The sequence below is a fragment of the Zingiber officinale genome, chromosome 11A (genome assembly GCF_018446385.1).
Source record: "Zingiber officinale cultivar Zhangliang chromosome 11A, Zo_v1.1, whole genome shotgun sequence".
Taxonomy (NCBI): Eukaryota; Viridiplantae; Streptophyta; class Magnoliopsida; order Zingiberales; family Zingiberaceae; genus Zingiber; species Zingiber officinale.
The window spans coordinates 96,205,126-96,230,196 of record NC_056006.1 but is presented as its reverse complement, the minus strand read 5'-3'; the positions used below and the strand labels follow the sequence as shown (position 1 = coordinate 96,230,196).

Below are 25,071 nucleotides of genomic sequence, written 5' to 3'. Positions count from 1 at the left end.
AAGCCCACAAAAGTTACACAAATCTCCACAGCAAATGCTTTTATCTGAAAGAACGATGACTTTAAATTGTCCATATCATTGCACGTTAAGAACACACTCGGATTCTAAAATACACGGGCCTAAACTCGCTCAATAATATTAGCATCCCAAGTAGTAGTTGAGTGCTTTGACTAGCGTGGGCATGTGATCAACTTATAGCGACCTATTAGACCCAAAAAAAACTTGGGCCACTTAAGCAGCTTAGTAGCCATGTTGCCAGATTTGGCTAGCCGGCATAGCCTGGGAACCATTCAAGTTAACTTCGCCAGAATTTTGCTGATGTTCTCTTGATGCGCCTCCTTGGGAAAGGTACATGTTTGAATACCCCAAGTTGCCAAGGTGTGAAGGTTGCTGAGCCTGACGGAAGCCACCACCGTGCTGATCCTGACCTGGATAATTGTAGAAGATGCTTGATGGAAGAGGTGACATTGTTCTTGAACCAGCACCGTGAATCCACATGGTAGGGTTCTCATTCTGGTAAACACCAATCATGAATTCAGAATAATTGTTGAAAACTTGGAGATTTCTATTACATATGAAATTTACTGTTATTACCTGCTGAAGCGCCAGGTAGTGACTTGCTTCTTTGTATTGCTGGTTAAGAGGTTCATCCAATCTGATTGTCGTACTAGAAGACATGGTCGTATGGTTGAGGTTGAAGCCTCCGGGAATGCTGGAGGAGCTTCCAAATCCCCCATAAGCAGTGGGTGAGGCAGAAGCCTGAGGTAAGCTGGTCACAGATAAGCTGCCTTTGTATTGTGGTCGAGAGTACTTCATGCCAACACTGGGTACAGCAGCAGACTGATTGAAAAGGCTGTTTGGAGAGAGTGTTTGTTGCAGAGGAGGCAAGAACGCATAGCTCTGAGGTAGAATGGGATAGCTTATCATATTCGCAAAGTGACCTAGTGGAAGAGGTGGTTGAGAGTAATGGTGAACAGGAAGAGCTTGAGGAAGTGCAGAATTTGTTAGCGTGGTGGCGGTAGGCAAGGATGGTGGAGCTGATTGAGGGTCAGGAAACATCCCAGGTTTCGGTGCCTGCACAGAGAAGGATATGTTAGGGCATCAAGAATTAGATTATAGAATGTTTCACATATTAGCTGCTGATCCACTGATAAACAGACATCTCTATACCAGAAGATGAAGGGGTCACATTAGAGGGTAAAACATTGCAGAACAAGTATTTGTAATATTATCTTTTCACAATTGTCAGTGCCCCACAAGAAATAAGCAAGGGTTTCCATGGCTAAATAGCGAATACAGCATCACACCAAGTGAATACTTACTTTTGATGAAATGAAAAATTGTTAGACATTTGACTTTAGCCATGAAAATCAAAGCCTGATCATCCATGATTTACAATGAGATAATAACTTAATAAACATCCTCAAATATCTTTATAATATAAATATGTTAGAACCAGTTGAGTTCAGCTACATAGCTCTTATCCCTTCATTTGGACGCTATACAAGGCTATCCTAATATTCAAATCTCACAAATCACTTCTAATTCCATTAACTTATTTTCTTTAGCGTGCCCTATTACCCCTTGCATCTTTTCCACTCTAATAGATTCAACTTGTCTAGTATAAAATTTATTTGCCACTTTATAATTGTCTATACCATTTGAACCATTTTGAACATGTCTATACCATTTAAACCATAAAGAGCATATGATGATCAAACAAAACTACAAAAATGTTTCTCCATTTCAAGTAACCACTATCTTATTTTTACTAGCATTGTCTTCCTGCCGAATAATAGATACATGATAATCAAAATTCTTAATTAGGAAAATTTCATATTCATTATCGTAATTATTTTCTTGCTTCTTTTCTTAATGTTCCAATCCATTTCATAGACCACATAGAATGGTAAGATGGTTGTGTGTGGTTATTAAGAAAGATAAAACGAAAATAGATATATAATTTAAGATGTAAAACATAAAGGAAGGCCACAAAAACTCTAGTTAATGTAGTAAACAGAATGAAATTTAACTTGTTTGAATATTACTAGTGCTTGCAGTCTTGTAAAAAAAAAAAAGAGGGTCAAATTCCATGGAAGGATGAAGATACATATATCCAACCCCAAATAATAGGGCTAATTATTTTTCTTATTGACATGTTCATCATTAGTTCATTTAGTACAGATGCTAATGTATAATAATAAGGAATCAGCATTAATCCTATGGAAAAGGCGTTAATCCTATGTAAAACTTACCAATAAGAAAATAATTTGCTATGTTATGTATGCTGATACTCCATGTAAACCTATGATTATAGGGAAAAAAAATCATTTCTTACACACCTTCTAATACGCATACTTTAACATCAACTGATAATAAAGCTAGATAAAAGAACTAAAGTATTCCAACTTAAACTGCAAATCAGATAATTAAAAACATAATGTATAACTACCTCAGGCATGGAAGTGGTTGGTCCACCAATAGACAACCCCATGGTACCATATCTTGTAGGCATTGACTGATTAATACGTAAGGGAGACAAGGGAAGATCAAAATCCCGAAGATGTGGATTACTTGCTGCTGCTAATATATTGTTTTGTAGAATATTTGATTGCTGTAAAATAAATAATTTGTAAAACTACAAATAATACTTGCAAGTGAATTGCATTCAGACAATGAATTGTAATGCAAAAATGTTAAATAATGAATTTATCATGAACATCATGTGATCCTAAGTTAAAGGCAGTGGGCATATATTTACTCGAAACAGATTTTATTGCAAATCGTCACAACCATCTGTTAGTCCAAATTATTCTGTGTCAGTTATATATGGATCTTATCCTTCCATTACACTCTGCAGGCTAATTCAAAAATAATATAGGATCAGCTTTTATTATATTAAATAGAATTTTCTTTGGTCTTCCTCTATCCCTTGCACCCTCAATTCCAGTAGATAAAACATCAAACTCTAATCAACTCAACTCAAGAAAGCAAAATAATAAAGTTTGTTGTTGTACTAGCCTACTTTGCAAATCACTTATCTAAATTATATCTTTTAGGGTAGGATTTACTGTTAGCAGAAACAACAAAATCTAGATCAAGCAAACATCTATCATAACAAGCACCATTTTCAGTTAATCAAAAGAATCAATCATCAAAATAGTGAGTTAGACAGCTGAAAAGTAAGGCATCAGATACATGCTCACCATTAAACTTGACAAAGGTAAAATATTTTGCATGTGAGAATTTTCTTGTTGATAGGTGTAAGTTGTAACATTTGGCTGTGAAGAGGTTGGCAACCCATAACTGGAAACAGATGGAAATTCACTCTGAGGTCCTATAGCATCCAGCGGATGATTCCTCACTACTTCAGATTCTGAAATTGAAGTTACATCAAGATTCTCTGAAGCAGTGCCAGATATAGAAGCCACATTCTCAGTGAGAGAAGACTTATGTGGTTCATTGTTAAAGTACTCGTGATTTCTGCCAAAAGATGTTAAAGATGAAAATTTGCAAGGGGAAAAAAACAAAAAAGTGCTAATAGTACCTTGTATCTGACTCATTGATTATAGAAACATCATCTAAAGCTGGGGCAGCTTCCAAGTTTCTTGCTAGTAACTTCGATGGAAAAGATCCAGAAAATGCACCAGAACCAAAACTACCAAAGCTCAGATGGGCACAATCTGCATTAGTAACCCTCAGATGGTCAGGGATAATTACTGCAGGGCCAAGCTCAGTAGCTTTTGTGCTGGTCTCCTCATGTATGCTTAATTGCATCAAGGTTGTAGCAGTTGAAGAAATTCCCACACCATTCTCAGCTGGAATGGAAAAAGGTTTCTCATCAAGAATTATTCTAAAGAGTAAACAACATCAAGTTTGCTTTACCTACTAGAAGCAAAATTAATAAAGTCTTTCTGCATTACAAAGCATAATATTATCTAATATCCAGAATTATGAAAAAGGCAATGTTCATCAGCTGAAGACATCATTGGCATTCCACTCCTTAAACAACTAAATCTATTTGATTAAACTTATCTAATTATAAGATTCACTAATTTTGTTAACTTGTTGATACTGTCTGAAACTATTAACTTTTTCTGTAAGGTTATGTTTACCATGAAAAGCGAATAAAGGCGGGAATATATTCAAGGTGGAAAAGGATCATCTGTGAAAAGAAAAGAGGAAAACAAGGGAGGAAAAGAAGCAAGTGAACGAAATAAAGAAAAAATGAAAAGAAAAAAAAAAACTCATCAGTGGCAGCTGCGAACTCATGGCCTGGCCACGAGCTCGCAGTGGCCTAACCATAAAGCTCATAGTTGTTGTAACTATTATTTGCGACTAGGCCGAAACTCACGGCAACCGCAGCCAACGATGTGTAGCCAGGCAGCGAGGTCGTGATTGCAAATTCACAGCCAATTCAGGAGCTCGTGCTAGGCAACGAGTTTGCCCATGTTGATGGTGTTTACCAAATGGAGTTGCTATGAGAGTTTGACAAGGGAGGATGGAAACTTGCTTCTCCTTGATTTTGGACAGACAAGAAAATGATAAAAAAAATGATTCATGGACGAATTATATATCCCCTTTGCAGACTATTTTTACATTGAGTAAAAGGAGAAAGTTGTTTCAACTCTCGTGCAATCTATCTTTTCCTTAGACCAACTTTCAAAGTAAAGAGATCATAAGGGAAATAAAATATCATCAAAAACGAAATAATAATATCTTTTCCCAAGTGGTTTGAGGGTTTAATTTTGTTGTTACATCAATTAAGCATAATAATTGAAGCAAACAATAATATCTTGTTTTTCTTTCCTCATAGTCCATTGCATCAGTCTCACGCATTTAGCTACACTAACCTTTTATTTTGTCTTACTCCGTAACTCATAAGGCAATACATAAACACTTGCTGTTTGACTTCTGGTTCCTAAAATCTTTCTATAAGTTAGTTTATTATTTCTTAAATTACTTTCAATTCTCAAGGACACAAGTAGAATCTTCTTGCCTATTTCCATTCTCTGAAATTCATTTACCTCCTTTGAAATAATTTTACAGCCAAAACGCTAGTTTCTAAAATACCCATAATTTTAAAGCAATTTTATGGCAATTTCAATAACCCAATTTAAAAAACCAAGATATGTGGGGACAAGGAACAATGTGAAGCATCAACTATTACCTTCATGATGATCAAATTCAACATCTTCAGATTGGTAAGCATCTATACTCTTTGAATGTGAACCATCTATTGAAGTGTCTACATCTATCTTCCTCTCTGGTACAGGAATATATTCGACTGGCTGAGGTTTATCGTTAGGTCTTTCATCCAGGTCTTGGAAATCTTCCGAACAAGGATCTATATGCAAGTCAGAACCAGCAATTACCATACTAGGTGCTGCTAAGGCTGATGGGTTAGCATAAACTGCTGAGGCACCAGATATATCTGTAAAATTTGGAACACTTTCTGTGGGTTGCTCATCACATATGTACCATCCATCAGTAGAAATATGCTGATTTTCAGCAGTTCCAAGGTCATGATTAATATCAGAAATATAAGTAGATTCCTGAAAAGAGTCTAATTTCTCCTTGGCTTCAGATGGCAAAATTGAAGCTGGGATTTGTTTTGAATTGTGATGTGGTCCATTTGATGTTGCTACATTTTCAGATATGTAAGGTTTTCCACTTGCAATAGCAGGCATGCTTGGATGTTTCCCTTGAGGTCTGCCCATCTTGACAATATCAGCCATGGAAACATGTGCCGGCTTCCCCAACCAATTGTTTTGGAGGCCAGTTGAAGATTGAACGGATGTTGAAATTACATCAGCAAAGTTGGTTGCATGCAGTGGGATTCCCATGGAAGCAGAAGTGCTGCAAGGAAACAAAGCCACAAATAAGAGATCACAGAGATTCCAAATAACCTAAACATTATTGATCCAACAAGCTAAGAAGAACATCACAGGACATGATATCATGATAATCTAGAACATATACTTCTGCAGTAAAATCACAATGCTAACAGACTGCACGCTAGTGGTAGTTGATCTGAAGCTATCTTCAAAAAGTTATTTGAAAAATCATACTGGGGCATATTTCAGCACAAGTGACAAGCATGGCTATCAATTAATTGGCAACCTAAATAGTTAGGCATCTCTTAGATAAAACTGGTTAGCTACTCCTCACATGGATCATAATAAACAAGTGCACTAGCTGTATAATACATGCAACAAGGAATTTATTCATTCCAACTAGTCATTTAACAAGCCACTTAACTACAATGATTTATGTAGATTATAAAATGAGAAAACATAGTTAAGATGGTATGAACATCTTAAAAAAAAAAGATTTTTAATTACACAAGAACATAAGAATTACAGGTGAAAGGAGTAGAAGAAGACCAAAGAAAATTTTAGTGACCGTTACAAGGTTATTTAAGAGATTTGGATATACAACAATAGAGCCATGGATGCAGTTCAATGGAGGGACAATATTCATTTAGTCAACCCTGACATAGGGACTAATACAGTTTGATGAAGGCATCCCAAGAGAGAAAATATCAACGTCCAATTTGCATGCTTTAAATTGAACCAAATAAGATGCAAGAAAAACAAATGAGCAAAAAACCTTTAGCAACAGCCAGCCAAACCAACAAGAGTAATTCATAAATTCAAATAAACATATATGTACGAATTAAAGGATTCATTAAATCCAATAACATCAAAGCATGGATAGTAGAATAATCTTACGAAGAAAAAAAATATATAAATCCTGATCTAGTTTAATAGGGAAGTAGAAATTCAATGCTGCTAGAGAATGTTCAGGAAAAACTTACCTTTGAATTGTTGGCCTCTTTGTAGGGTTGTTTGGTACTGTTGCAAATTCCACAACTGACAAAACAGGAGCAATACTACTACCATTTTCTTTCTTGTTGATGGGTTTATCTTTACCAGCACCATAATCTACAAGTGCAAAAAAAGTAAAAAAAAGATAAATAGACAAAACTAACCAATGTCAAACAACTAAATAGTAATGTCAAATCAAACCTGTTAAAGTGGACTGGGAATAAGAACTACGACCTCCACGGTCACTACCACCCCTAGATTCACGACCTAAATTGATGTTCACAGATCGGGACCTGGATTCTGGAGGCTCTCTGATCTAAAGAGTACAGGTTAACAAAAATAAGATGCAATGAATCACTGAAATTCAAGTTTGGAGCTCAATAAAGGATATAGAGTTAGAGATAAGAAAGTATACACGAGTTTAATTAGTAAACCAACAATCCATGAATTCATACTTCTAAAATATTTGTCAATGGTTTGCAAAGAATGAGCCAAACAGAATGCATATGTTTCATCAATAGCCAATGGTAACACTAGATAGTGAAATGGGGAAAAGTAATACTCAAGGAATAGAGATAATGATGGCAATAAATTTAGTTAGAAACTGTCATTGTTGATCGCAAGTGGTTTTTTACAGAAGAATCTATTCATAATTAATTAGCAGATGACATGCAAGCACACCTCCTTTTTCTTGTCACGCTTGCTCTTGACCTCATGAAAAGTATCTGCAGCAAAATGAAGGATATTTAATAAAAGTGATTGAAGTTGTGTGCGTATGGGAAAAACATTTTATCAGAGGGCAATGAATGCCAAGGAACAGCCAAAACAATAGGTCAAAACCAATATATAAATAACTTAAAATGGTTGCATTTTGTTAAGTACAACTTGTATCAACTGCTAACATAGATAACAGACATGAGATCTTAGATAGAACAAATGAGAGAACCATTCATCTTTTAATATGAGAGCCTCAATGATCCTTCTGACAAAATTCGCCAAATTTAAACAAAACCCAGTACTGCAATACTAATTATTATCTACAACCTATTAATTTTTGTAGCAGTTAGGACTGATTAAATAAACAAAAGATTACTACCACATGGATGTAAAATGAGGGAGCCAAAAAGCATTATAAGATGATCCTGCATAGTTAAATTTCTCAAGATTAAAACAAAAAACAAAAGACAAAATCCAAGAATTCTGTCCACAGGCTGTTGAAGAAAAACACACTTTGTTGACAAATCATCTCAAGCAATCTTAAGCCAATATCGTAATTGCTTCCAGATACACATCTCAAACTATTCAATCAATATTGGCACATATGTAAAAACAAATGGCTTCCTATAATCCTATTTGATAAGCAGCAGGGAACAAATCACAGTTTGACAAATAATGAGATAGCACGGTTAGTAGGAAGAACCGCACTTCATTATGAGAAAAGTGCAATGTGCATTCTGAAGAACCACAGTCAAAAGAAGGATGAAAAAAAGTGAACCAGGAATGTGGCTGGTTATGAATATTGACAATTTACCTGTTGAAGTCTTATGAATGGCCAGAGCCAAATTTTGGCATGACTAAAAAATTTCCCGAGGTGATGGACTATTTTCTGATCCATAAAAATGATCCAAGCAAGGGAGTTAAGCAACACTTGGCATAAGAAACTGAACCAAAGAAGTCAAATGGGTGCAGATTTCAAATGTATCTAGATAGAACAGTAGCGCAGACGAGCGATCAAAAATTTCAACACGTTCAAGTGAAGGCTTTCCTCTTTTATATCTCCGCCCTTGACTAACCATTACTAGTCTAACAAACAAACAAAAACAAAAGGTTAAATTACCACCAAAAAATAAGCATTTTCAAGAAAACCGCGCATGAGGAAGCAAAACTGGATCTTTTTTCTTAGATCAAGCGGAAAGAACAACAGGCACCGAGTACCACCATCGAGCGACCCTTCCATCCCAACCCCTTCCGAGTAGAACTCGAAGGAAACCACAGAAATAGCGGGATTCCGTGAATAATCGAATAAATAAAGCGAACCCGAGAACAAATTAGGAGAAGCAGGTCGCGCCTTGGGAGAGGAGTCGGTGGACGGCTTCGTTGGGGTCCATATTGCACTCACGCAGCATGGCGTAGATCTCGGCCTCGGGGCAGTCCACGATCTCCTTCAGACTTTGCACCAGCTTCCTTGACCCCAACTGGATCGGAGCCGCCGCCGTCCCGTTCCCCTTGCCCCCGGCTCCGTCCGCGCTCATCCTCTCACTCTCTCCTTCCCTTCCTCTCCGCCCTTTGTTTGGCCCCTGTTTCCCCAAAGCCGGAAAGAAAATACACAAAGCACCGGACTGCGGGTCTTAATAGCTCCGGCCGCCAAAACCCTCTCCTATAACCTACTTTACAATAATTAACGCCACGTTATCTTGTTGCTCCTCGGAATAGAGAAGAGAGGATTCCGATGCACTAGATACTTACTAATTACTTTACTAATTGTCTTTAGATAATATTAAATGGTCAAAATTTGATCAATCAAAATACATACATACATATATGTATAAAAATATTTTAGTAATATCATACTTATATATTAATTATATGTATATACATGTATATATTATAATTGGAAGATAAAGATTTTTAATTGGTAGATTTTGACCAATAAAATTTATTGATTATTAAAATGTCTTTGTACAGGTATGTATTATCAGATTTTGACCATTTAATATTATCTCAATATAATAAATTTTGTTGGTCAGGAACTAGAAATCTTTATTTTTTAATTATAATACATGCATATATAAATATGATATTACTAAAATATTCTTATACATATATGTATATATAAATTATGATCATTTAATATTGCTCTTTTTAATAATATTGATGATTTAGTGATTTTATTTTGATGACTTGGATTATATATTGACATATTATTATGGTTCAATTTTAACACGCAATAATCTATTGAGACTTTCAAGGCTTGTGAACTATTGAGATTTTTTTTTTTAATAACTTCCATTGAGCACTACAAAAAAAAAAAAAAAAAAACATCTTGGAAAAGCATACTGCAACTTCTATGTGCACATGGAACTGATTACACATCGGTAGAAGGAAAAAAAAACGAATGAAAGAAACATCGGAAAACTACGGCGTCGCCCCACGTCACCTGAAAAGGGAAGCAAAGAGAGACGACAGAGGAGGAATTGATAGGAAGGCGGCCGAAGAATCATCAACCTGATCCATGTTCCGACGGTTGATATTGCATGACCAGAAACATTCGGTGGAGCGTCGTTTTCCTTCCCGAGGAAATACTTGGCGTAGACATACGGTGTTGTTTTCAATATCGTCGATTCTCGTATAATACAAATTCGATGGAAATCTTCTACAAAATATCTCGACGGACAGACGGATTGCCTGTACTAAAATTGTGGTAGTTTAAAAGGAAAAAGAGGTTAATCGAGAGTTGAAAAGGAAAAGGTTGACGGGGTCGCCCATCGAGGGACCCGCCGGGGCGTTCGGAGGCGGTGGACTTACCGCTCCAGAAGCAGTCAAAGCCGATCGCTTGCCTCCTCCTCCACTCTTCTTATCTCACAACAGAAGTCCACGCCCACGGAGGAGATCTAACGGTGGACTCACCACCCTTCTCGCTCATCCGCAACGACTGTCAAACTTACACGTGCCCGTCACCCTACGACTCCCCTCCGTCTCCCAAGTCATCCTCTTAAATCCTCCCTCCTTCCACAATTAACGCACGGCTCCTCCTCCTCCTCCTCCTCCTCCTTGCAGCTTCTCATGGAGATTAGTAGAGATTTAATCCACGAAGATGATCTTCAGACCACCGAACGGGCTACTGGCGGCGGTTCTGGTGACGAGGGTTCAAAGGCCGCGGGGATGCGTGGGACGGTGCATGAGATGGATTTCTTTGCCATGAAGGAGAGCAGCCGACCGCCAACGTCCACCAGGATGGATCGTGCTCGTGTGCCGGATCTCAATCTGAACAAAGAAGTTGATCTCGCCATGAACGTTAGTTGCATTAGCACTGTGGTTTTATTTAATTATGGCTTTATATATAATCGATCGTTTAATTTCATGTGCTAAAATAGATCGGTTTGCAAGTGGTTACTCCGGCGCGGGATCAAGCGCCGATGTCCCCGGTTGGAAACAAGAGTGTTGAGATCGAGGTTGGGATCGATCTAGTTTTTTTTATTATTATTGTTATTTCTCTGATTAATTTCTTACGACAATCGACATGCGAAGTTAATTGGTTTAAATATTATCGGAATGATCGAGAAGTTAGAAGAGATGCGTGAAGAGCTCGCAGGGGCGAAGGAGGAGAACCGGCGGCTGAGGGAATCGCTGAGCGACGTCGCCGACAAGTATGGATCCTTGCGGGCTCATTTCATGAAGCTGTTGCAAGAACGAGGAGGAGGAAAACTCCACCAGGTGGGATCATGTGCAAAATTGCATGCTTCTGCAGTAATTTCTGACTAAAATCAACAACTATATACCTACTCAGGTCGAAGACGAAGTGACCCGGCGAAGTCATCAGCTGGAGGAAGAGGAAGGTGGATCGACTGTGGCGAGGCAATTCATCGATCTCCGACCCGCCTTATCGGCCAAGGAAGAGTCTCACAACACAGAGCTCAGTACTGATGATCAGGACAACTCCGCTCACACTAATCTCGACGCTGGGGAAATGGAAGTGGCCGCTTCACAGCCAAAGACGACTCAGCAGCAGCAGCAGTCGCCGGACCACGAAGCGACCATGAAGAAGGCTCGGGTCTCAGTTCGAGCTCGATCCGAAGCACGAATGGTACATCGTATAATTCATTAGATTGAGTAGCTTGATTGGATTTGTAAAGTTTTCCATGGAATTAATTAGATAAACGACGGCTGCCATTGGAGAAAATACGGCCAAAAGATCGCCAAAGGAAACTCCTGCCCTCGAGCTTATTACCGCTGCACCATGGCCGACGGTTGCCCTGTTCGAAAACAGGTAAATTTCTGATTATATTATTCAGGATGAACTATTTTTACCCACAATTGTTCTTCGATTATGTATATAGGTTCAACGGTGCGCCGAGGACCGGAGTGTGTTGATAACAACCTACGAAGGGACCCACAACCACCCACTTCCTCCGGCGGCCGCCGCCATGGCCAGGACTACTTCGGCGGCCGTGTCCATGCTTCTGTCTGGCTCCACGTCAACTGCCGACCAACCATTGCTCGGTTCCAACAGCTTACTCGCCAAAAGAACCCTGCCGTTGTCGTCGGCGAGTGTGGCCATGATCTCGTCATCTGCTCCGTTCCCGACCATTTCGCTTGATTTAACCGGCGTTCCCAATTCTCTTCCACAGTGGAGGCCGTCGACGAATATCGATCCATTTCGAGTGCTCCCATTCTCCAACGGCGTGGCTCCGAGCCTCGCATCCTTCGGCCACCACGACCAGCAGTCTCATTTCTCAGGGTTGCAGATGTCGACAAGTTGCCTCACCGCCGGCGATGAGGGCGGAGCAACGAGCGAGCTTTTGCCGATGAAGCCGCACCCGTCGGGGCCAAGGTCGCTTGCTGAGACGGTGAGCGCGGCGACCGCGGCTGTCGCCGACGATCCCAACTTCACCGCCGTGCTCTCTGCCGCGATCTCCTCCTTCATGAATCGCGAAGGCGACGGCAGAGAGTGAATCGAATAAATCAGATGGGATGGGATGGAGCATTAGAGATTTTCTTTTTTTCCATATCGTTATTTTAGTCATTTTCTTTTAATTTGTATTAATTAATTAGGATTTGAGAAAAGAGTTAATTAATTAGTTGTTTTTTTTATAATCCACCTTAAGATTAGGAAGAAAATCTCCTAATTGTTCCATAACAATAGAAAGAGATTCTTTAATCAGAATTCAGTTAATTCATTTTAAATTTAGTTTGATTTTGACTCAATTAGTTAAACATTTGAACATCCTAAAACTTAATTCAACTTAATTAAATAAATTTGAACATTGTAGAAACTTAGAGGTGTTTGGTTGATGAATTTGGGAATGAAGGAATAGAATGATAGTAAAAAATAATGTTTGGATTATGAGTTTAAAATAAAAGATAGTGTTTGGATTATGAGTTTGAAAATGATATTTTGAGAATGATTACTAGATTTATGGAAATCAATCAAATTCATATAATTTGATGGATTTCATTTCTATTCCTATTCTCATTCCACCCTATTATTAAACTCATACCCATAGTAATTTTTATCATTTAACCAAACGCCCCACTCGACATAAGATAAAGTTGTGGTTTTTATTATGCAATACAAACCCTTTATAAATTAACTAATATAAAATATATGAAAAGGTTCATTGAATATAGACCGTTTGACTAAGCCGCACTTTCAACAACTCACCCTGCATTCTTCTCCTTCTTCTTCGAATTCAAACTCTGCTCTCATGGTGATATCTCCTGCCATCCTCGCTTCATAGTCGACCAGCTCAAGCATGTAGTAGATGGCGTCCTCCATTTTCTGGTGAGAGCCACCCCCGGCTACAAACACCCCTAGCGCCTCCCTGCCGACGGCCACCCAGGACCATCCCGCTTCCTTCCTCAACCCCTTCTCCCTCATCCATTTCCTCTCCGCCGCTGCTTCTGCCCACCTCCCTTGCCCTGCGTATATGTTAGCAGACACTACGTATGCCGCCGCTCCGCGCGGCTCCAGCTCCTTCACCGTTGCCGCTGCCCTCCTCATACCCTCCACGTCCCCCTTCGCCGCGCACGCCCTCATCAACGATGCCCAAGCCACCGCGTCCACCTCGCTCTTCGGCATTTCCTCGAGCACTTTCTCCGCCTCCGTCACTCTCCCTGCCCTCCCCAGCAAATCCACGATGCAGCCGTAATGCTCCCTCCCGGGATCCACCCCCTGCTCCCTCATCGATTCCAAGTACTGCAGAGCACGATCCACCAGGCCGGCGTGGCAACACGCCGTGAGCACCCCGATGTATGCAACTCCGTCGGGAGCCAGCCCCGGCGTGCGCTGCATCCGCTCAAACAGCTCGATTGCCTCCGCGCTTCGGCCATGCTCTGCGTAACCGATGATCATAGCGGTCCACGACACCACCTCCTCGGAACCGCGCCCTTCGAATACCTGTGCCGCGTCTTCGAGGCTCCCACTTTTCGAGTACATGGCGATCAGTGCGCTTGTGATCATCACATCAGCGTCAGACCCATCGACTATTGCGCGGGCATGGAGTTGCCGGCCGATGTCTAGCGCTGCCGAGGAGGCGCATACACTGAGCAGGCTGGAGAAGGTAAACTCGTTGGGAGGTGGCCACCCATCGCGCCGCATTTCGTCAAACAGAGCAAAAGCCTTCTCGATCTCACACTCCAGGGAGAAACCGGAGATGATAGCTGTCCATGAGACGATATCTTTTGTCCTCGTTTCCCGGAACATTGCGTAGGCGGAGGCAAGGAGGCCGGCGCGGGCATATAAAGTAACGAGGGCGTTGGACACCGAACTGGCGACGGCGAAGCCCCGCCGAATGACGCTCGCGTGCAACTGCTCCCCCAGCTCGAGGTAGGCGAGCCCAACGCATGCCGAGATCACAGCTGCAAAAGTGTAATTGTTGGGGCTTACCGCCTCTAGGGAGTCCGACTGCATCCTGAAGAAAGCAAGAACAGCTTCCTCGTAGCGGCGCTCCTGCACGTAGGCAGCGATGATGGTCGTGTACGCAATCACGTCGAGGGAGCGCACACGGTTCAACAAGACGAGACCTTCCCGAAGGACGCTGCACTTGGTGTACATCGCAGCGAGCGTGTTAGCCACGAACGGTGCAGTTTCCAGCCCGAGCTTCGCGGTCTGTGCGTGGATTTCACGGCCGCGTGCGAGCAGGCGTGCGTCGGCGCAGGCCTTGAGGGCGGTAGCATAAGTGTGGGAGTCGCACGGCACGCCGGAGGCCCACATGTCGGCGAAACACCGGACGGCTCGTCGGCACCTCCCTGCGCGGACGAGAGCGGAGACAGCGCTCGTCCAGGAGACGGCATTTCGGAAGGGCATTTCATCGAACACCTGGAGGGCGGATGCAGGGTCGCCGGTCTTGGAGTACATATCCAAGAGGGCGGTAGCGACAAAAACAGAGCCAACAAGCCTCCCCGATTTGAGTGTGTAAGCATGGAGACAGCGTCCGTGAGGGCGGAGGCCGGGGCCGTAAGCGCAAGCTTTGATGACGACGCTGAGGACGAAGGGGTCCGGGTCGAGGGAGGGATCGGCGGAGCGGACGAGGGAGGAGAAGAGGCAGAGGGCCTCGTGGGAGGCGGAGGAGGAGACGTAGCCGGAGATAAGGACGGTCCAGGAGACGATATCGCGGTGGGGCATTCCATCGAACAGGAGGCGGGCGTCAAGGAGGCGATCGGACTTGACGAGTTGCCGCAACTGTGTGTTGGTTTCGTAGACCACGGCGGGGCCGGAAGGGAGGGTTTGGGTGAAGGACGAGTGGGCCGGATGTGCGAACCGGAACAGTCTGAGCCGTGGGGAAATGGGCGCGACCTTCATGGTCAATGTCTCAGTTGGTGAGCAAGGAATGGGACGCATGTTAATATTGCAGTAAAAAATCATCATCCTACTAGCTTTTTCCGGACGCTGTACGCTATTCAATCTTGACTTTGATTACTTTAATAATTTTTATAGATTTTAAAAATATAGAGGTATTCAACTTAGATTTTTATACTCTCTATACAAATTTAATAGTATCTAAATTAAAATTTTATTCTGTTTTTAAAAAATCATATAATATTCAAATTTAACTTTTTAAAATTTTATAAAAATCTTTTGGTATCTAAATTTTCAATATATTTTTATGGATTCTTTTAAAATTTATTGGATACAGATTTTAAACACTCGGTACAATTTTAAAATATCATCCTACTCATCTTTGGAATTTTTATAGACTTTTAATTCTACATGTCTCTCTATTTTCTTCTCTCACAAGATGAGACGTTCATTTCTTTCCAGAAAACTACACAATTGAGAGTTTGCACCATCAACTTTCAAAAGTATATTTTTCATAAAAAATTTTGAATCATTCTTGGCATTTTTATTCACTTCGACGCCGACCGTTTTATCCTTTCGTAGACATGCGTTTGTCGTTAAACAGATCCCTTTAGGGTTACATATGCTACTTCAGAAGAAACATTCGGCCTTGTGCATGTCAAAGAATCTTCGATTTGTCTCGCTTTTACTGTTGTTTTCGGCGTCTAGGGTTCCACGGTTGGCTTCGGCTAAGCGAGTTCAGTGCTAGGATGGTGTTTGAAGTCTAATGTGTTTTAGGCTTTGGTTTGATGAATGGAGTCGTTCTGCATTATTTTGAGAGGATATTTTGGTCATGAGTTTAGATGAAATTCGAAGCATGAGGAGGGACTTTGAAGGATTGAAAATGATGTTGGTCCCTAAAGAGGTTCAGTTGGAGGCGTGGATAACTGATGGGTGATCGAAGAAGGATTACGAGGAGGAGGATAATAAGAAGGAAGAGGAGATTGACTGTTGGATTTTTGTTTCTTGATGAGATGATAAAATCATGTGACTAACAAGTGAAAAATTTATTAATGAATACAAGATCTTAGATGTTGACAAAAAAAATGATTAAAAAAAACTAAATCTTCATGTTTATTAGGGTCACCGTTATTGTTTTGTCACAATCGAATTGTAAAAAATTGAATTAAAAAGAGTTGGTCCTGGGTCAACTATTCCAAAGTTGAAATCAAAAGATGAAAGACTAGGATAATAACGGTTGTCAAACCAGTGATAAAAAAGTTGCAAAAGAGTTCAAGTTTCCAAGCTAAAAAGGACATATCAGCTTACTTGTCACATTTTAGTTATTTATTTCCTTGTTTAATATTAGAACAATGATCTCCACATTGCATTTACCCAACAATTTTCGCAGAAACATATGCTCCACATTTTGAATTATTAAACAAATCTTACTACGGTAGGCATGCTGTCACATATGTTAAACCTACACTCAAAACAATGTCTTCAAAGTGACTAATGAAGTAGAAAATATCTAAACAAAAATTATGTTGCTTATGCATAGCTGAAATATTTATATTATTGTTGCTTGGTAGTAAAAATTTAGGGAAACTTTCTGTTGCATACTTGAAAGCAGGGGCGGATGTACCGGGGAGGGCGGCGTCGACGGTCGCACCCCCCCCCCCCCTTCCTTGCCAGCGGAACCAAAAAAAATCAAGGATAGTTCTCCTTCCTCTTTACTTAAGACAACCTTGTTGTGGATAGTTCCGATTTCCATTTCTACAAGCTGATTATCTTCCTTCTTCACTCGTAGTAGCCAGCAGTCGCAGGAAAAACACGATTGACGGAGTCACAGAGAAAACGAAGAGTCGAAGTCTCGAAGAGACAAAGATCCATTCATGTTTTTAATTGTGAATCACGTGTCCACCTTGACACAATGACATGTTTCCATATAAAGATTTACTTTTTATATTTTTCCAATTGATTTTTTTCAATTTAATTGTGAACCACATGTCCAATTGCTTTTTTAATTGTGAACTAATTTCCTTGCTCTCCTCTATTTTTTGGTTTCCGCCGCTCACAAACTTGTCCTTTGTTTTTTCTCTCTGTCGAGCGTCGACCAAAGCGACAAAGCCTTGCACCCAAAGGTTTTTTTTTCTCTCTGCCGAGTGTCGATCAAAGCGACAAAGCGCCAAAGCCCAAAGGTGAAGCCTTCAACCTTCAAGTAAGTGGATTACTGAATTTTATTTTATTTTTTTAATAATTATTTGATTGTTTCTTAATTATAATGTATAATACAGTTAACAATTTAAAATTTTGATTATTTAAATGTTTAGTTGCTTTTTATATTCGATTGTTGGTAATTGAAAATTTAGATTTTGCATATTTAATGGTTGGATAATTTATAATTTAGTTTTTGTATAAACTCTAAATATGTAATTAGTTTTTTTTTATTAGATGTTAGTTAATTATAATTTGTGAATATTGATAATTTATGCTAAATTAATTTTATTTTTTTAAAAGAATTGTTGATGAATGATGTTAAATAATTTTTTTGTGTTATGGTTAAATTGTTCACATTGCTTTATGTTGATAATTTTTTTCCATACATTATAATTTGTAGAAAATGTTGAAATATTTTGCAAAGAGGCCTAGGAGGTTAATTGAATCGTCTAGTGTTCCGGATGAAGAGTCTACTCCTGCACCACAACCACCACCACCACCTCCTCCGTAAATTTTATTTGAAAATATTGAAAATCTGAGTAGTGAAGTAGAAATTGTTGTTGATCCTGGTTTACGAAAATTGATTGAAGAGTATAATGTTGGTACTAGAGATCGTATCCGAAAAGAATATGTTACTATGGGCCCTTGTCAACCTCGAGGCCATAATTTTCCAAGAAAAAAAAAAGGTAAAGACAATAGATGTTTCAGAGAGGTTTGTTTTAAAGACCGTGATTGGTTAGAGTATAGTGTTTCAAATGATGCAGCCTTTTGTTTCTGGTCTTATCTTTTTAGACCTAGTAATATAGGGTTTGGAGGAGATGATGTGTTTATGAGATCTGGTTTCATAAATTGGAAAAAAGCAATTGAAAAATTCAATGAGCATGTAGGTGGAGTTGATAGTGCGCACAATGAGACAAGAATACAGTTTGAGGGTTTCAAGAATAAAAGACAAAGTGTGGAGTATTCATTTTCATCGGGGAAACATGAGCTTGAAGTTGCTTATCGCAAACGCTTGACTTCCATTTTAAAAGTAATTCGATTTTTGTTGTTACAAGGATTGCCTTTTCGGGGACATGATGAGTCTTCGACATCATCCAATAGAGGAAATTTTTTAGAATTACTCAAATGGTATAGCTCAGACTGTCCAGAAGTTACGGTAGTTGTTGGAATGAATGCACCTGGAAATAATCAAATGATTGCCCCAAAAATTCAAAAGCAATTGGTGAATGCTTGTGCAGTTGAGATCACAAATGCTATTCTAGCTGATCTTGGAGATAGGTGGTTCACTTTACTACTTGATGAGGCTCGTGACTGTTCAATGAAAGAGCAAATGGCAGTTGTTATTAGATATGTGAACAAGCATGGAGAGGTGATTGAACGATTTATGGCTGTAGTTCATGTTGCAACAACTACAACTGCTTGTTTGAAGGAGGCAATCGTCTCTTTATTTGCTAAGTATGGTTTGTCAGTGGCGAGATTGAGGGGTCAAGGATATGAGTGCTTTAAATATGTCTGGAGAATTTAATGGATTAAAGTCACTGATAATGAATGAAAATCCGTATGCATTGTATGTTCATTGTTTTGCTCATCAACTCCAGCTAGTGGTTGTAACTGTTGCTCAAACAAATCAATATGTTTGTGATTTCATGTGGATTGTTGGTTCGATTGTGAACACATCTGCATCATCTTACAAAAGGGCCGACAAACTTCGACAACTTGAACATGACAGAAAAGTTAAACTTCTTGAAAGAGGAGAGATTAGTTCTGGTAGAGGACTAAACCAAGAAACTAGTCTAGCTAGACCTGGAGATACACGATGGGGGTCTCATCATTCAACTTTATGTTGTATTGAACAAATGTGGCCATCTGTTATAGAGGTTCTTCAAAATTTGATTGATGATGGTGATCATTCTTCTAAGGGTTTAAGTAGAACTTTGGTTGAAAGAATAGAGAGGTATGAATTTATGTTTATTCTACTATTGATGAAACGTATATTGGCAATCACAAATCATTTGTCAACCGTTCTACAAGAGAAGGATCAAAATATTGTGAATGCGATGCATTTGATCAATAATGTGAATGCAAATTGCAAAAGTTGAGAGATTCTGGATGGGATATTTTACTTGAGGATGTGAAGAAGTTTTGTAACACTCATTTTATTGAAATAATTAATATGACAGATAACATCAACAACCGTAGTCATTTGAAGAGAGATGGAAAAAATGTTAATTTTTATCACTACTGCCATGTTGAAATCTTTTGTGAGGTAACTTCATAATTCTTTTTTTCGTTTACCGTCAATTAAATTCTTTTAAACAGTAACATATTTATTAATTTTTACTTTTGTTGTTTGATTTTTAAATTGTAGGTTATCGTATTATTCTACAGGAGATGGATAGTCGTTTCTCTGAAACAACTACAGATTTGTTGATTTATATGTCACGCCTTGATCCTAGGAACTCGTTCTCTAGATTTGATGTATAGAAATTAGTGCGTCTGGCTCATTTTTATGAGGATGATTTTTCTTGGAGTGAGCGTATGTTGGTTGAACAAGAGCTTGAAACATATATTGATGATGTCAGATCAGATGAACGGTTTGAAGGCATTTCAGATTTAGGAGCTCTTGCAAAGAAAATGATTGAAACAATGAAGAACCGTGTGTTTCCTTTGGTTTATCGGATGATTGAGCTAGCCTTCTTCCAGTTGTTATTGCAACCGTTGAAAGAGTGTTTTCGATAATGAATATTGTCAAAACAGATTTGCGAAATAGGTGTTAGAATGTATACTAAAAGCCTAGCTTTTGGTATAAAATATTTATCTAGAAATAAGAATCACATTAGTCAAATGTCTACATTTGTGATAAATGTAGTTGTTCAATTAATTTATACCGTAGATAACATAGTATATGGTGCCACATGCAGAAGATGATGTTATCAGTACCTTATAAATTATAAACAGTAGCTCACGACCAAAATGGAAAGGAACAAACCATTAGAAGGTCGTAGTGTAATTAGGTATCAGTTTATCTTGACTGTATAATTACACTAGTACACTTAGAGTGTATTGAGTAGGACCATTTGAGGTCGTTTCTTTTATACTGACTTTATAAAGAAACAAAGACCTCGGTTATTATGGAAGTGTGTGCTCTTAATCCTAATATAATAACAAGCACATATATTTGATATTTATTTCTTTAATTTATCAATGGGTGAGATTTAGTTCGATGAATCAATAAGCCCAATAAGTTGGGAAATGACATCACTTATAGTGTGTGTTGTTTATTATAGAAGGAAACTGTGTCCTAGAGATACTAGGTTGATAATGTCCTCAAGAGGAGCTCATAAGGATTGTCATGTTAAACCCTGCAGGTGGACCTAGTCCAACATGATGATAAGGTTGAGTGGTACTACTCTTGGACTAAGATATTAATTAAATGAGTTGTCAGTAACTCACTTAATTAGTGGACATTCGATATCTTAAACACAGGGAGACTAACACACTCATAATAAGAAGGAGCCCAAAAATGTAATTTGGGATTGGTGCGGTAGTTCAATAATAGTTCTATAGTGGAATGAATTATTATTGATAAAATTAAGTTGTGTGTTCGGGGCGAACACGGGATGCTTAATTTTATCGGGAGACCAAAACCAATTCCTCCTCTCGGTCCCTATCGTAGCCTCTTATTTATAGAGTACTATACCCACTTATACCCACCTTCTATACCCACCTAAAGGGGGCCGGCCAAGCTAGCTTGGGAACCAAGCTAGGGCCGGCCTAGGTATAGGTTTAGGGTGGCGGCCCTAGCTTGAACCCAAGCTAGAGGGCGCCAAATTAAATTAAAAATAATTTTAATTTTAATTTTATTATATGAAAGATTTAAAATTAAATTATCTCTCTTGTAAAATATCTACAAAAGATTAAAGAAAGAGATTAGATCTCTTTCCTTATTTGTAGATTGGTGAGATATTTTATTTTCTCTTTAAAAATTATTCACATGTTGTAAAATTAAAATTATGGAAATTTCTTTTTATCAACCATGAAGAGATTTTGAAGAGAAATTTTAATTTTAAAATTTCCGGAAACAAATTAGGAAGTTTTAATTGTTGATTGAAACTTGTCTAATTTGATTTCATGATGTGGCCGGCCATTAGAATTTAATTGGGGAAATTTTATTTTATTTTTCTCAATTAAATCATGTCAAGGAAATTAAGGAAATTTTATTGTAATTAAATTTCCTAATTTGCTTAGGCCAAGGAATATAAAAGAAGGGGTGAGGGTGCCTTCATGAGACACAACCTCTATTATTTCTCTCCCTCTTTTGTTCCTTGGTGTGGCCGGCCATCATCCTCTCCCTCTCTTCCTCTTGTGGTGGCCGAACCCCTCTCTTTCCTTGGAGCTCTTGTGGTGGCCGGATACTACTTGGAGAAGAAGAAGAAGAAGGAGAGGAAGCGAGCATCTCTTGGAGCTTGGTTAGTGTTTTGATTTTCTTCCTTGGTGAAGCTTCTTTCTTTGTGGCCGAACCTAGCTAGGAGGAGAAGAAGGTGGTTGGTGGTTTCTCATCTCGGAAGATCGTTGCCCACAACGTCCGAGGTTAGAAGAGGAATACGATAGAAGATCAAGAGGTCTTTCTAGAAGGTATAACTAGTAGTTTTTCCTTTTCCGCATCATACTAGTTATTTATGGAAATAATACCAAATACAAGAGGCTTACGTTCTAGTATTTCGAATATGTTTTTCGATGTTGTGTTCTTTTGTTTTATTTATCCTTGTGATTTGATTGTTCTTTTCGGTTAACCTAAAGTTATTTTAGGAAATTAAATATTAGCTTTCTATAAAAGGTTTTGTCTAGTCGGTGGTGGTTGCTCCCATATCCAAGAAGGTCATGTGCCTCGCCACGTCAGTACTGGGAACCAATTATGGAAATTAATATTTAATGGAATTAATAACTTAAGGTGATTTGGGTCGAACGTGTTAAGTTCCGCAGGAGACCCAAGTCAAAACCTAAAAGAACGAATAGATTAAGTTTTGGATCAAACGTGTTAAGTTCCGCAGGCGATCCAAAATTTAATTTAAAAGAACACATGGTAGCTAGGAAAAGGTTCAGACCTTTGTACAAAATTTTGTACAGTGGAACCTCTAGGTTTTCCGAGTAACAACCAACAATTGGTATCAGAGCTAGGATTTTGCCTCTGTGTATTTGGTATTAGTTTAATTATGCACATGTCATACATAATTTAGGCAGGTTAATAGTAGGATGTGCTAACTTTGTGAATGCAGGATCCAACTATTATGGCTAATAGTTATTATGTGTGTGATTGGACCCTTGGACATGTCAAGGGCATTTTATTGTATGTGCATGATTGTATTATAAAATACAGCAGGAGCTGTATTTAGTTTTATTAAGATTTTATTTTTGATCTAGTTATATGTACATTCCTTTTATGGAATATAGGATCGATGGATGTAAATTTTATTTTATGTTCGATCTAGTTTACATGTACATTCCTTCGAGGAATATAGGATCAAAATGTTAAATTCTATTTATGTCGCGGATCGAATCTTGCAAAGCGTGGAACCTTCTAAGGACCAGAGGCGCAGCGGAACTAGGAGCAAGATAGATGCGACAGCTAGACCCGGTGGCAGTGGTCAAATATGGCAGCAGCTTGGGATGACAACACACAGAGGACAACAAGAGATAAAAACCATAATAGTTGAAAATTAGATTTTCTATTTATTGCTTTTATATTGTGCTGTGTGTGCATGTTAGTTTACATATTTAGTAGGCTAGCATAGTTAAAATTCCTCATTTATAAATAACTAAGTGGGAGAGGGATTTTTAAGTAAATCCCATGGTCTCCATTACTGGTTTGTAAGTGATGCAAACAAGCTTGCGCGTTGGCTCTGAGTGCCTTCCTCCATAACGGATGAGCTTGTTTGTGGATCACTAGAACAGACTTCCATTTTTGGATGACTATAGGAAGTTAATTAAGAGCGTGTGATCTTCCCCAACGGAAGGGGTATAATCTTATTAATGGACTTAGTGTCAAGTAATGGTATACACTTAGACACATCTAATAGTATCCTCCCCATCGGAGTCACTGCTATTATTTGTGTGGCCAAATGATACTAACTATTAATTTTATTTGTCAAAAAGTTAGGTTGACAAGATAATAAAATTAATGGGTTAAAACCCTCCTTTTACAAATGTTGAATTTGTATACGTCCACACTAACGTGACATACAAAATTTATGGTGTTTGAGGTGTTGGTGAATTTAAATAATATTGTTTGAGGAATCAATATTTTTTAAATTCAAAAGTTTTTGACCAAATATTTGATCAAAGACAGATCAACTATTAATTTTATTCGTCATAAAGTAAAGTTGACGAGATAATAAAATTAATGAATAAAATCTTCTCTTCGATTTTGTATACGTCCACACTATCGTGGCATACAAAATTCATGGGGATTTTTAAGGAGTTGATCTTGACCAAGTATTTTTGTGATTCTTAGGATTTAAAATGTTTGTCAATCCCCTAGTAGTCATACTATAAGAAAGACTTAGTAATCCCAATTGTAATGATTGGAAATAGGACTTGGACATTAAGGTAAACTGTCTTCTTAGAACTAAGAACAATATAGGTGTATTTAATTCATTAGTTGAAACATGTTTAGTGGTGTTATCTACCAGAACCTGGAGTGTAGATACAGATGCTATTAATCATGTCCGCAATTCATTGCAGGGTTCCAGGAAACCCGACAACTAAATGAAAATTAAAACACTATCTACATAAAAATGGTAGCTGTTGTAGTGGGAGATGTTTATCTTTTGATAAGAATAAAACATGGATTTTTGAGTAATTGTCTTTACGCATCAAGTTTAGAAAGAACTAGTTTTCAGTTTCTAAACTATTCAAAGAACTTGATATTCTGTCTCTTTTAATAACAAAGTTGTTATTAAGAAAAAGAGGGAAGTTATCTGTTCTGGTACGTTGGTTGGCAATTTATAAATCCAATAACTCTCACGATGCAACAAATGTAATTAGTAACACATCTTCTAAACTTTAAGAGAAAGTAACCTTCGAAAATGAACCAATTATATCTTTGGCTTTTAAGGCTAGGTTATATTAACTTGAGTAGGATTCATTGGTAGCTGATAAACTTTTGGGTTCATTAGTAGTGGAAATCTTTCCAACCTACGAGTCTTACTTGGAAGGAAAAATAACCAAGAAGCTTTTAAGTCTAAGGGGTATGGAGTCAAAGATATGTTGAAATTGGTTCATTCTGATTTGTGTGATCCTATGACTATCCAGACAAGAGGTAGTATTGAATATTTCGTCTATTTTATAGACAACTATTTAAGATACAAATAAATTTACTTAATGTACCGCAAGACTAAGTACTTTGATTAGTTCAAAGAGTACAAGACTGATGCGGAGAAATGTTAAAGTAAAAGTCACTATGGTAAGATCGTAGTGGCAAGTACCTCTTGGGATAATTTAGGAGTCACTTATCAGAACTAGGGA

General features: G+C 38.6%; 4 protein-coding genes across 4 annotated transcripts; 2 read left to right on the top strand and 2 right to left on the bottom strand.

Annotated features, from left to right (window-relative positions):
- Positions 1-13: 13 nt before the first annotated feature.
- On the bottom strand, positions 14-9,254 carry LOC122031038. The gene is made up of 10 exons (XM_042590086.1): positions 8,899-9,254; positions 7,512-7,555; positions 7,032-7,146; positions 6,821-6,947; positions 5,171-5,859; positions 3,548-3,818; positions 3,207-3,483; positions 2,453-2,614; positions 595-1,074; positions 14-513 (listed from the first exon to the last, which is right to left on the bottom strand). The coding sequence occupies exons 1-10, from the start codon at positions 9,080-9,082 to the stop codon at positions 241-243; spliced, it is 2,622 nt and encodes an 873-aa protein (XP_042446020.1). The 5' UTR covers positions 9,083-9,254; the 3' UTR covers positions 14-240.
- A 1,256-nt stretch (positions 9,255-10,510) lies between these two features.
- On the top strand, positions 10,511-12,677 carry LOC122032116 (probable WRKY transcription factor 31). The gene is made up of 6 exons (XM_042591370.1): positions 10,511-10,844; positions 10,925-11,002; positions 11,079-11,264; positions 11,338-11,634; positions 11,704-11,817; positions 11,888-12,677. The coding sequence occupies exons 1-6, from the start codon at positions 10,614-10,616 to the stop codon at positions 12,500-12,502; spliced, it is 1,521 nt and encodes a 506-aa protein (XP_042447304.1). The 5' UTR covers positions 10,511-10,613; the 3' UTR covers positions 12,503-12,677.
- Positions 12,678-13,090: 413 nt separating this feature from the next.
- Positions 13,091-15,425, bottom strand: LOC122030977 (putative pentatricopeptide repeat-containing protein At3g47840). Its single transcript, XM_042590024.1, has one exon. The coding sequence runs from the start codon at positions 15,415-15,417 to the stop codon at positions 13,201-13,203; it is 2,217 nt and encodes a 738-aa protein (XP_042445958.1). The 5' UTR covers positions 15,418-15,425; the 3' UTR covers positions 13,091-13,200.
- A 2,951-nt stretch (positions 15,426-18,376) lies between these two features.
- On the top strand, positions 18,377-19,646 carry LOC122031645 (zinc finger MYM-type protein 1-like). The gene is made up of 2 exons (XM_042590736.1): positions 18,377-19,057; positions 19,146-19,646. Exons 1-2 carry the CDS (start codon positions 18,377-18,379, stop codon positions 19,644-19,646), a joined length of 1,182 nt encoding a protein of 393 aa, XP_042446670.1.
- Positions 19,647-25,071: the final 5,425 nt, after the last annotated feature.

What these genes read in the sequence shown, in the direction of transcription:
- LOC122031038 (XM_042590086.1), bottom strand. Translation starts at nt 9,082, where the DNA reads ATGAGCGCGGACGGAGCCGGGGGCAAGGGGAACGGGACGGCGGCGGCT. An exon ending in TTCCCAGTCCACTTTAACAG is followed by an intron (nt 6,948 to 7,031) that starts GTTTGATTTGAC and finishes TTGCACTTGTAG; the next exon opens with ATTATGGTGCTGGTAAAGAT. An exon ending in CAACCACTTCCATGCCTGAG is followed by an intron (nt 1,075 to 2,452) that starts GTAGTTATACAT and finishes TTCTCTGTGCAG; the next exon opens with GCACCGAAACCTGGGATGTT.
- LOC122032116 (XM_042591370.1), top strand. Translation starts at nt 10,614, where the DNA reads ATGGAGATTAGTAGAGATTTAATCCACGAAGATGATCTTCAGACCACC. An exon ending in AAGTTGATCTCGCCATGAAC is followed by an intron (nt 10,845 to 10,924) that starts GTTAGTTGCATT and finishes GTGCTAAAATAG; the next exon opens with ATCGGTTTGCAAGTGGTTAC. An exon ending in GTTGCCCTGTTCGAAAACAG is followed by an intron (nt 11,818 to 11,887) that starts GTAAATTTCTGA and finishes TTATGTATATAG; the next exon opens with GTTCAACGGTGCGCCGAGGA.
- LOC122030977 (XM_042590024.1), bottom strand. Translation starts at nt 15,417, where the DNA reads ATGATGATTTTTTACTGCAATATTAACATGCGTCCCATTCCTTGCTCA.
- LOC122031645 (XM_042590736.1), top strand. Translation starts at nt 18,377, where the DNA reads ATGAGATCTGGTTTCATAAATTGGAAAAAAGCAATTGAAAAATTCAAT. An exon ending in GATATGAGTGCTTTAAATAT is followed by an intron (nt 19,058 to 19,145) that starts GTCTGGAGAATT and finishes CATCAACTCCAG; the next exon opens with CTAGTGGTTGTAACTGTTGC.